Source organism: Microplitis demolitor, chromosome 5, assembly GCF_026212275.2.
Source record: "Microplitis demolitor isolate Queensland-Clemson2020A chromosome 5, iyMicDemo2.1a, whole genome shotgun sequence".
Lineage (NCBI taxonomy): Eukaryota > Metazoa > Arthropoda > Insecta > Hymenoptera > Braconidae > Microplitis > Microplitis demolitor.
In genome coordinates, this window is record NC_068549.1 from 8524031 (window position 1) to 8536291 (window position 12261).

The 12261-nt window shown below is 29.4% G+C and overlaps 3 protein-coding genes and 1 long non-coding RNA gene across 5 annotated transcripts; 3 read left to right on the forward strand and 1 right to left on the reverse strand.

The window, feature by feature from the left end:
- Positions 1-287: 287 nt before the first annotated feature.
- Positions 288-2429, reverse strand: LOC103575843 (transcription elongation factor 1 homolog). Its single transcript, XM_008555810.3, has 2 exons — positions 2082-2429; positions 288-683 (listed from the first exon to the last, which is right to left on the reverse strand). Exons 1-2 carry the CDS (start codon positions 2195-2197, stop codon positions 551-553), a joined length of 249 nt encoding a protein of 82 aa, XP_008554032.1. The 5' UTR covers positions 2198-2429; the 3' UTR covers positions 288-550.
- Positions 2430-4120: 1691 nt separating this feature from the next.
- LOC128667867 (uncharacterized) lies at positions 4121-8972 on the forward strand. 2 transcript variants are annotated; one of them, XR_008403784.1, is made up of 2 exons: positions 4121-5864; positions 5960-8972. It is a non-coding gene; the product is annotated as an uncharacterized LOC128667867 (long non-coding RNA). The 2 variants fall into 2 exon arrangements; XR_008403785.1 differs by having other exon boundaries at positions 6563-8972.
- Positions 8973-10642: 1670 nt separating this feature from the next.
- LOC103575840 (uncharacterized) lies at positions 10643-11773 on the forward strand. Its single transcript, XM_008555808.3, has 3 exons — positions 10643-10996; positions 11084-11212; positions 11647-11773. Exons 1-3 carry the CDS (start codon positions 10980-10982, stop codon positions 11771-11773), a joined length of 273 nt encoding a protein of 90 aa, XP_008554030.1. The 5' UTR covers positions 10643-10979.
- Positions 11774-11793: 20 nt separating this feature from the next.
- On the forward strand, positions 11794-12207 carry LOC103575842 (phosphatidylinositol N-acetylglucosaminyltransferase subunit P). The gene has a single exon (XM_008555809.3). It carries the CDS (start codon positions 11794-11796, stop codon positions 12175-12177), a length of 384 nt encoding a protein of 127 aa, XP_008554031.1. The 3' UTR covers positions 12178-12207.
- Positions 12208-12261: the final 54 nt, after the last annotated feature.

The following is a 12261-nucleotide window of genomic DNA, read 5'->3' on the forward strand; positions in this document are numbered from 1 at the left end:
GTATTTTGACACAGGTGTCAATGAATACTTAATTTATTCCAAATTACTTATATTAAATATATATGTGGATTATATAAATAATAGAGACAAATTATTAGTACAATCATCAATTCAAAATCTTGTATGTATTAAAACATTTTTTTTGTTTTAAGTAAATATTTTATATTTATTTAAATGGTAATCATAAATTATCATTCCAATCACAATATTAATTAGTCATTTGTAATGAATAAATTTTTTTTTATAAATAAATTCAATAAAGTAATTACATTAAATAACTATGACAGTACATGTATCTAATAATAATAAATATTTAATATATATTATTTTTATAATGAATTATTACGATAAATCACAAGTTATTGCATATTAATTATGATTGTAAACAATGACTTTGGCTTATAATTAAAAAACAAAACAACAAATAAACTTTAAACTGATAAATTATTAAATAATTATCTCACAATAGAATATATGAAGAAAGCTAAAAACAAAAATATACACTAATGTATTATTGCTCAAAATATATAAGATATTAAATTTTAATAAATTAGTTGGCATTTTCACAGGCATCAATCCAATCATTATAAACATCTAGTGGTTCGGATAATAAATTGATCGTAGTTTGAAAATCTTCAAGACATACTCTACATGTTATTCGTGCTGTATTTCTTGCTTTATCCCTGTAAAAAAAATATAAACAAATAAATAAATAGTTAAAAAATTCAGGTCTTCATTAGTATTATATATACTAAGTCTGAATGTTACTGACAATTGGCAATTTTTGAATAAATAAATAAAAGATAAGTAGAATAAAGATTAAAAAATGCGTATATAGATTAATGAACAATCCGTACACGCATTTTTTTAAATTTTATTATTTATTTATTTAATATTTATAAATCGTCCTAAGTCTGCTACACTCACACTCATTTATATATAACCCTGTGTGTGAACACTATAATTCTTGAAAGACGATATGTGCACTGGGTCTTTTAGGGAGTAGTCAAGTTTCCAAAATTTCTAGGTTTTCAACAAATCTGAAAAAATTTTGGATTACTTCTTAAAATGTCTAATACATAGTCCAGAAGTTGCTAAAGTCAAAAGTTTAAAATCGTTGTTAACAAAAATTGAATAATCGAAAAAACGAAATTTTTTTTTCAAAAATCGTCTGTTCTTTCAAAGACCCAATATACATACGCAGAATTAAGTATAAATCAGGTGTTGTAGACCAAAATTGCGTATTATTAATTAATTAATTCAGTATACGACGTTTGTTAGTATTATTCTAACATAACTTTTTTAAAGTGGTCAACGAACTGGTAGATGCGCCTGAAATTCTGGACGACTTTGGTTTTATTTGCTCAAGGACTGACCTAAGAACAAGAAGGCTGCTAGCTGCTATCGTTTGATGGGTCATGAAAAAATCATGTCTACCATGGACCTAGAAATAGAATTGCTAGATTGGTAAATCAACACTCTACTGATATCAACTTCTTTGGAAGATTCCTCTTCTCATTTTCAACGTATGTAAAAAAGTTACTATGTACTAGTTGATTCTGCGTAATAATATTCATATAGGCAATTTGGTGTAATATCTTTTAGTGATTGATGTTTAATAATCTTTTTTTTTTTGTTTTTCTTTAAATTAATAAGATTAAATTTTTATGCAAAATGCCGATTGGTGTAAATTGCATTAAATAAATAAATGAATGAATAAATAATCATCAGGTTTCTATTGGAATATTACATAAACTTTAATTAAATGCCTACCTTAGGTTAAAACATGAAATATTACAAAAGACGAAATCAATAAAATTAATTTACATGTACATAGTACCTGAATAGTAAGTCAACACAGTCATTCAATCCATCCTTGTTGACAAATACAATTAAAATATTTTTTATATATGCATACATTTCTTATACATTTATTTATCAAATTACTAATTTTGTTACTTAATTAATAACACGCAATTTTGGTCTATGACACCTGATCTATACATACTTACAAATAAATTACTTAAATTATTAGTGTAATTTAATGATAAACGAGTTAAAAATTTATTTTCTTTACTTACATTTTAACCTCACATGATTTTTCGTGATTACAAAATGGACAATTAAATTGTGTATCAAGAGGCTCAATAGCTTTTTTTCTACTCGGTGGCTTCCTTTTACTTTTTCTTCGTCCCATTTTATGTACCAATTAATATGATCTTAATGGTAAACAAACGTGCATATGTATAGGTAAATATATGTTTACTTTATTATGTTTTTATTATCCTTTCTAGAAAGAATCGACCGCCGGAAAATACAACGGCAGTGCCATCTACGCGAATCATTTTGTTAAATCTTTAATTAAATCTGCAATCTGTAATTTACCCTAATAGCCATTTTAGCTTGAAATTGACGGTAATTTGATGTGAAAATTACCTGAGATTTGCTGCCCGAATTTGCCGACAATTTGACAGCAAAAGTTAAAAATAAAAATTTGTGGTTAATTTTTTTTTAATTTAAAGGTGACTTTTTATAAAAAAAAAAGTCGGTAATGTTCATTCTTACCATTTCAGAAGGTAAGCAAATTTATACATAAAATTGTCTACAATTTGACGGTAAAAAAATACTTCACAATTTTTCAAGTCAAATTAACAATAAATTGATGTAAAAATTTGCCTCAAAATTAACGACAACTTTCTTCAAGTCAACTTTTGAAGTGACAATTTGCATTCTAATTCGGGCAGTATATTTACGTCAATTTAATAGCAAGTTGCATACAAATTGTAAAAAATGGAAAAATCCGAAGTCGACGGAAATTTGATGAAAAATTCACCGAAACTTTTGTAAGTCAACTTTTGCTAAAGCAAACTGTGTTATGTCCTCAGTAGCCTCAGGTGCCTTCACCTGTTAATTAATTAGTGAACTTGAGATACATATATAGGTGCGTATTTAAACTCCATTTGAAATTTATATATTAATAATACTTATTGCGTCTTATCAATATTTGGTCAATAATTTAGATAATAAATCGTCGTGGCACATACTTATTAAATTATATATTTAGATTATAAAAATTTGAATAAATCGATAAGTAAATCTTTACTTTATATTCCGATAAATATAAATACAGTTTGATTGGTCTTGGAACGTTTCCTGTCACCCGATACTTAAAACCTAAACAAAACACACACATAAAAATCATGAATAGGCCCTTGTTTTATAGTTAACAGTAAATATGGTTATAAACAAATGCATATTCTATAAATAAATAAGAAAAGGAAATATATAAGAAATAAATGTCATTTATAAATGAAAACCATATCACAAGAACTTAACTATTATTGTTAATATATAGTTCTATATTAAATTAAGAGTGATTCGTATAATAAATAAATTAATAGAATTTTTAAAATATAGCATTAGAATAATTATAATGATGTTTCACGATAAATGATAATGTTAATTGTATCGAATAACTAAATATAGAATAATTATAGAAGAACACACCTCTGATAGTCTAGAATATTAAACTGAAAGATTGTATCCAAGTACAGGAAAATAGATACATAAATAATATAAGTAATAAGAAGATTTAAAATGGATAAAGTAAAGAACGTAAATATATAAGCTTATATCTCAAATTTGTATTAGTAGAAAGTATAAATGTATAAGTCTATTTGGTAAAGAACTAATATATATATCTATGTATATTGTACGAGCATGAGTGTGAACATGAGAGTAGTGGGGAGAAGTTGAAGAGTGGAGATCAGAGATCTCCCTGCCGTCTGATGTAACTTCACTTTTCTCCCAGAACTTTTTACGAGCACAATTGTTATTACTGATCAAATTTTAACTATACTTTATAATAAAACTCAGTCTTCAGATAAAAGTTATTTTATCAATTACATCTATCCTTATCCATAACTTCATCATTTCATTAAATAATAATCATAACCATCATCATTCATCATCGTAGTCAACAATAAAAATATATCACTGTTTTTAAATTCAAAATTGATTCCTCGGACAACGAACTGCCCACTGTCCAGGAGGTGGCGTCAGCTCCGATCCTAGTGACCTCTCAGGACATAACAACTGTGTTATGTCCTGGGAGGTTACTAGGATCGGAGCTGACGCCACCTCCTGGACAGTGGGCAGTTCGTTGTCACGCGGGACCAAATTTTGAATTTGAAAACAGTGGATAAATTTATTGTTTACTACGATGATGATGATTATGATTGTTATTTAATGAAATAATTAAACTATGATTAAGGATAGATGTAATTGATAAAATAACTTTTATCTGAAGACTGAATTTTATTATAAAGTATGGATAAAACTTGATCAGTAATAACAGTTGTATTCGTAAAGAGTTCTCGGAGAGAAGTGAAGTTACATCAGACGGCAGAGAGATCTCGGACCTTCACTCTCCAACTTCTCCCCACTACTCTCATGTTCACACTCATGCTTATATGTATATATTCTTATATATCTATGTTCTTTACTAAATATTATACTTATACATTTATACTTTCTACTAATTCAAATTTGGGATATAAGCTTACACATATACGTTCTTCACTTTATCCATTCTACAACTTCTTATTACTTATTCTATTTATATGTACTTAGATACAATCTTCCAGTTAAATATTCTAGGCTATCAGAGGTGTATTCCTCCATAATTATTCTATATTTAATTATTTAGTACGATTGACATTACTATTTATTGTGAAACATTATTATAATTAATATAATGCTATATTTCTATATTTTCTTTAATTTATTTATTATACGCGTCACTCTTTATTTAATATTAACAGTAATAGTTAAATTCTGGTGAGACATGGTTTTCATTAGTAAGTAACATTTATTAATTATATATTTTCTTTTCTTACTTGTTGATAGAATATGTATTTGTTTATAACCATATTGACGGTTAACTTTAGAACAAGGACCTATTCATGATTTTTATGCGTATGTTTTGTTTAGGTTTTAAGTATCGGATGACAGGAAACGTTCCAAGACCACTCAACCTGTATTTATATTTCTCTGAATACAAAATAAAGGTTTATCTATCTATTTATTTAAACTTTCTTATAATAAAAATATATAATTTAATGAGTATGTGCCACGACGATTTATCATTTAAATTATTGACTCAATATTGTTAAGACGCAATAAGTGTTGTAAGAAATTAATATATAATTTCAAATGGAATTCAAATGCGCGCTTCTTATATATCTCAAGTTTACTAATTAATTAACAGGTGGAGGCACCTGAGGCTGTTGAGGACATAACACCTCCCCCGTTAATGAAAATTCGACATATCGTTCGTCGAATTTTTCTCTCATATATACACATGTATATAACGATATATAATAATAGCTGAAGCTAATTCTGAATGAAATATAAATTCTGCAAGACAATTACCTATATAAATAATACCATTACCGGTTGTTAAATCGTGGTCGCACATTTACATTACAAGTTACAAAAATAATCATTTTTATGATTTAAAACTAACAGTAAATATTAACTCAGGTTACGCACAATATTTATATTACACAAGAATACATATTTTTTAAGGGTGAGCAGCACTAACCGGATGTTCGAATTTATTTTTCTAATTACGTTTGGAATAATTACGTCACTTAAATGATGAAAACCTTCAAAAAAAAAGTTTATCTTAAACATTTTTCGGAAGCTATAAAATTTTTGTAATAAGAATTGATCAATAAATTCAAAGAAAAGTAAAATTTAAAAACTCGTTTAGTACGGCCCAGCCTTATCATTGAGGTCACGGTGTTTACATTTTAGCAAGAGTTTAATCCAGACTATGAAGTATTATACGGATCAACAAGGTAATTTAATTTTGTAGAGTCTTTTGACGAATTTAAAGAAAATTTGATTAAAGTTATACTCGGAAATTCTTATCACTTATGTTATATTATTCCAGATATATTAATTTCAACTTGTTTGTATGTACGACTTGGTATGTTATGGGGTGAATTAGGTAGCTACATTTCATTATTCCAGGTTTCAGTAATTTTATAAGGGTCTATATAGTTACGATCAAGTTCGTTGGTTTTCGCGTCATTTGCCAAAAATACCCAATTTCCTTAAGAAAACTTATTAGGGTTTACCCGACAGTCACAATATTCCTTTGATTTGAATGTAGCTCTGTCTGGATTTTCAGCAGCTTTTTAATTGTGTTACTTGACTTATAATCGGCAGACTAGAAATTACACAACAAGTAAGATTGATTTTCTGATTCTTTTCGTCAGCCGTTCAGGGTTTTTAGGGTTCTTGTCAGGTTCATCGTCTGAGGAATAAACGTCATTTAACATCGGTTCAGGAAAAGTATCATTATCATTAAAAGAATTGGCAGGGAGGTTGGTTTGAACCGGATATAAGAAAACTAGATATTTATGACTACAAACATTTGTTGCTGATTCCGGAATATTTAAATATAAACTAGTTTCACTTCTTTTAGATAACTTTAATGTTAGTACTTAAGCATGCATTTCTATAATGTCTCTTTCATTTTCACACATTTCAGGCGAGGACGTCCTCTCTGGCATCTCATGCATGGGGGACTCAAACCCCCACACGACATCCGAGCTCGGTACAACAACTGCTGGGTGGTCCAACCACCCAAGGGACAGGGCTAATAAACCCCTCTGAAGAGGGCTGCCACTCATCCAACAACTCGTCTCCCTGGGAAGAGAGTACTGTCCTCGTTCGAGTCTCGCTTTCCGCCTCAACGTCAGGTCGGCGAGTCGTCGGGAAGGCATCTCTATCCTTCAGATATGTGCACAACGTGCCAAGGGTGGCCATAAACTTGCTGTTTACGCCACTATATTTGGAGGGGGTTGTCCAACAACCCCAGGGAGTCGATGCCATAATTTTTTTTTCACACTCTCTTTTTTTTTTATCTTATTCTGTTTTTATCCATGCTAATACTCAACCTACTATTTCCTATGAGTTTATCCTCAAGAAGCGGTTTCCCAAGCTTTGTGTTCTAAATCAATAATATATTAAGTAATTTTATGTCAATGGGGTTTCGAGAGAGCGCATCAACATTAGCGTTCAATCGACCTTCCCTATAATTGACTTCATATTCATATTTCCGTACTTCAGCAACCGATGTAGGAGTTAAGATATAGGAATTTTTATTCTATGAGCTCACACCAATGATTTATGATCTGTGACTTTCAGGAGTTCAGGGGCAGAGTAGTAGGAAGGTATTTTCTAATGTCTTCTGGCTGAGAATCGCACCGAGGGCATAAAAAGAAGTGTTTGTTGTCGTGACGAAAAGTTTTGAAAGTGGGGGAACTGGAGAATAAATTAATATCAACTTATAATTAATATCAGAATCTATCGTGAATTAAAATTTCTCCAAATTAAGTAGTTCATCACTATTAATAGTTATACACGGTGAGGTAATATGCTTGTTGTTGTGAGTTTTTATGGAAGCGTCATTTTGAATAAGTTTTGTTTCATTTGGTCTTCTGTGTGGGCTGTATTGTCAGTTTGTTGGTCGTTGTATGCATTGAAATTTTGGTTTGATGTTGTGTTATTTTCTCTAACCCAAGTAAACCTATTTTTGCAGATTTGTGCGAAATGACCAGGCTTAGAACATATTGAACAAATTACGTTCATGGAGTTATTACAGTCTTTTTGTAATGTCCTCGTCCTCCACAAGAAAAACAAATAATCGAATTACGGTCAAGTCGTCTTATATTGTCATTGTTATGTGTCTGAGTTACCCGTACAGTAGCCTGGTTATTAGTTGATGATTCCTGTGGCAGTCTGTTATTGTTATGATTTCTTCTATCTCCATAATGATTGTTCGCAAATTTGATATGATTTTGGGAACTACTAATGGAATATTGGCTGGAGTAAGGATTATTACTACAGTGGGAATGTATTTTAAAAAGTGAATTTTTTTGTTCCAATTCTTTTTCTAATTCTACGGCAAGATCTACTGCTCGCGACAGAGTAAGAGGTTTTTGACTAGCAGCCCACAATCCTAACTCTCCCCTAAGACCCCGTACGAAGCTATCTCGAGCTCCTTCTTGGGTACTAGCTAATAACCCGGTTCGTATTTCACCCGAATGCTTATCCATAATTACTTCTGACGTTCCTTGAACGATTTCGTTGATTCTAGTAACGTAATCTACGATGGTTTCACCATCCTTTTAATAAATATTCGAAAGTAACGACTGCCATTGAGATAGAGTTCTACTCGGCACTAAAGCTCTTTTAAGATTTCCCAAAATCCCTTCAAATGCTAATCCCGATTGATTTGAAATATATTTGCTGGCTTTACCCAATATACGAGATTTTATCAACTGAGTTAAATACAATTTACCAGATGGATGTATTAGATTTAAGGTTTGATTACAAAGTTCAATAAAATTATTAACTGGCATATTTTCTCCATTGAATACGGGTATAAGGTTTATAGCGTCTTTGATACTCAAAAATTGGGAATTACTTGTATGAACTAGATTATTGGTAGCATAATTGTGCTCATTATTTCCGTAGCCCGCGAGTACCGGTTCAATTGGTACGCGATTCGAATTATGAACTGGAGTAGCTGGAATGCTAGGGGTTATAGAAGGAGAGATGGTGGAAAAATTGTCATTATTAGTGTTCTGAATGTCAATAGAACTAATCACCACTTCAGTGCTCGCGTCCGAAATGTGTTCGTCTGTAGTCACTAAATTAGACATTTTCGCCTCAAATCATGTTAATGCTTCTATAGTCTTGATTCTATTTGATTACTATATTTAATATATTAAGGAAATACTATATCAAATTACAGTTGAACTTTTAATTATAATTATTAAGATTATGGAATTGTAAATAATACAAAATATTATAATGTGTACTTATTTCGACTGAAACTTATGTCTGATAGCAATTTAAAAGTGTTAAATATCAAATAATCGTCAAATTTCATACATGAATAGTTATAGAATTTCCTTTAAAACAAAATGCCTTTAGTTTTGATATAAAATAATACTTCATAGAATGACTTACAGGTTGCAGAATTAATACAAATAAAATACCTTAAAAAAGAAAATAATCACTTTTCACTTTTCACTCGCGAAATTGCCCTTATTAAAATCGCACTACATAATTTCACTTCACTAATATCTTCTGTCAGCATGAAGTTTCCTCCTAGATGACCCTTCGCAGTTGAATTGACCCTCTGGAATTGGAAGATCGCCGATAAACTTACTGGAACGCCGGAACAGATGCAGAATAATACACTCGATGATGCTTTTGAATTTCAAAACGCTGATGGACCAATCAGGATTTTCCAGAACGCTGTTGAATCTCCAGATTTGCGTTGAACCCAATTGGTGTGACTATCCCACCGCTGTCACCAGTTGTTATGTCCTGGGAGGTTACTAGGATCGGAGCTGACGCCACCTCCTGGACAGTGGGCAGTTCGTTGTCACGCGGGACCAAATTTTGAATTTGAAAACAGTGGATAAATTTATTGTTTACTACGATGATGATGATTATGATTGTTATTTAATGAAATAATTAAACTATGATTAAGGATAGATGTAATTGATAAAATAACTTTTATCTGAAGACTGAATTTTATTATAAAGTATGGATAAAACTTGATCAGTAATAACAGTTGTATTCGTAAAGAGTTCTCGGAGAGAAGTGAAGTTACATCAGACGGCAGAGAGATCTCGGACCTTCACTCTCCAACTTCTCCCCACTACTCTCATGTTCACACTCATGCTTATATGTATATATTCTTATATATCTATGTTCTTTACTAAATATTATACTTATACATTTATACTTTCTACTAATTCAAATTTGGGATATAAGCTTACACATATACGTTCTTCACTTTATCCATTCTACAACTTCTTATTACTTATTCTATTTATATGTACTTAGATACAATCTTCCAGTTAAATATTCTAGGCTATCAGAGGTGTATTCCTCCATAATTATTCTATATTTAATTATTTAGTACGATTGACATTACTATTTATTGTGAAACATTATTATAATTAATATAATGCTATATTTCTATATTTTCTTTAATTTATTTATTATACGCGTCACTCTTTATTTAATATTAACAGTAATAGTTAAATTCTGGTGAGACATGGTTTTCATTAGTAAGTAACATTTATTAATTATATATTTTCTTTTCTTACTTGTTGATAGAATATGTATTTGTTTATAACCATATTGACGGTTAACTTTAGAACAAGGACCTATTCATGATTTTTATGCGTATGTTTTGTTTAGGTTTTAAGTATCGGATGACAGGAAACGTTCCAAGACCACTCAACCTGTATTTATATTTCTCTGAATACAAAATAAAGGTTTATCTATCTATTTATTTAAACTTTCTTATAATAAAAATATATAATTTAATGAGTATGTGCCACGACGATTTATCATTTAAATTATTGACTCAATATTGTTAAGACGCAATAAGTGTTGTAAGAAATTAATATATAATTTCAAATGGAATTCAAATGCGCGCTTCTTATATATCTCAAGTTTACTAATTAATTAACAGGTGGAGGCACCTGAGGCTGTTGAGGACATAACAACTGTGCTAATAGGGATATTTTATACATACATGATACTAAGGTTAGCTGACGTCTGATACTTTTTGAATTTTTTTAAAAACGATAAAATAAAAAAAAAATTACACCCTTAGATTTAATTTTCTGCATATGCATATTTTTATTTATTTATTTTTTTTTTTAAATTAAATTATTGAAAAAACAAAAAAAAAACATTGTTAATTTTCTACTAACTTCAGGATCATATACATATGTCGTAAAAATGCATATACATGCATGAGTATAAATATGTACATATGTAATAATCATTTAACAATTAAATGTTAAAAAAAAATTTTTTTATTTATTTGACGATACATTCATTTTTTTCAATTGTAAAAATTACAATTCATCATGAATGATTTGTCAATGTATCCTTTTTAAAGTAAAATCACAAATTTATAAGCTGCAGAAAAACCAATATTTTTTTTAATTTAAAATTTATAATATTGATGTAGAAAAGTATCTATACATTTTCCAACTGAACGAGATGCTGAAATAGCTTATCAAGTATTGAAAGTTGACAGTGAACCCAAAAGAAGCGGTGTCTTAAAAACTTTAGTAGTAAACAGTAATATTTTAAACGTGTAAGTATAATGTTACTTAAAAAAATATTGACAATAAAGTAAAAGATCTAGTATCCGATCAGAGAACTAGTACTTGATCACTCCATATATTTGTATATCTATACTTAGTAAATTTTAATAAATATACAAATACATGAATGATCGGGATGATCCTGCAGCTATCAAACAATTAACAAATTTCGGATTTTTTTTTCAACAAATCAATTACAAAAGAAAAAAAGAAAAAAATATGCGCATGGAGAAATTTAAAAAAACTATAAGTGTATTTTTTCTAATATTTTTTTTTTCATAATTTATTGTTTTGAATAAATTCCAAAAATTATAAGACGTCGGCTAACTTCAGTATCATTGATCGGGTACTAGTTCCCTGATCGGGTACTGGGTCTTTTACCTGGAATAATAAAATAAATTATATGTATAATTTAATTTTTCAGGAATTTCATTGGCAAAGAACTTAGAAAAATAAGAGTTGCCTTAACATCATTTTTTGATAGTCTTACATTAGTAACTGAAACTATGAAGGAATTTGATTCTCGAAAAAGTAATTACAGTTATTATTAATTTAGAAAAAAAAAATAATCATGACTGATCATACACCAGCTCCATATAGACCAAGATCAGTATATGGATACGCTTTGTATATTGGATCAAACATTGTATTTTTTTTATACATTATTTGGGCTGTGGTACCAGACGAAATTTTACATGAGAAATTAGGACTTACGTACTGGCCACTTAAATATTGGGCAGTAGCCATTCCAATATGGGTATTAACTGCAATCGCAGTATTTGCTTTTATAATTTACCCAGCTATGAATTTATTGATGACACCAGATATTAATGATGTAAGAACAATTAGAGACCAATATTCTCTTGTACAAAATGAAAATGTTCCAGGAAGTATCCCACCTGTTTCGGATATTCCTATTACTGATGTATGTAAGAAATTGTATTTAAAACAATAAAATTTTGATAATAAAAAATAAATTATTGAATTTTTTCGAGTAATCTTTTATGATAAAAATCCAAAGATTCTATAATTTAAATAT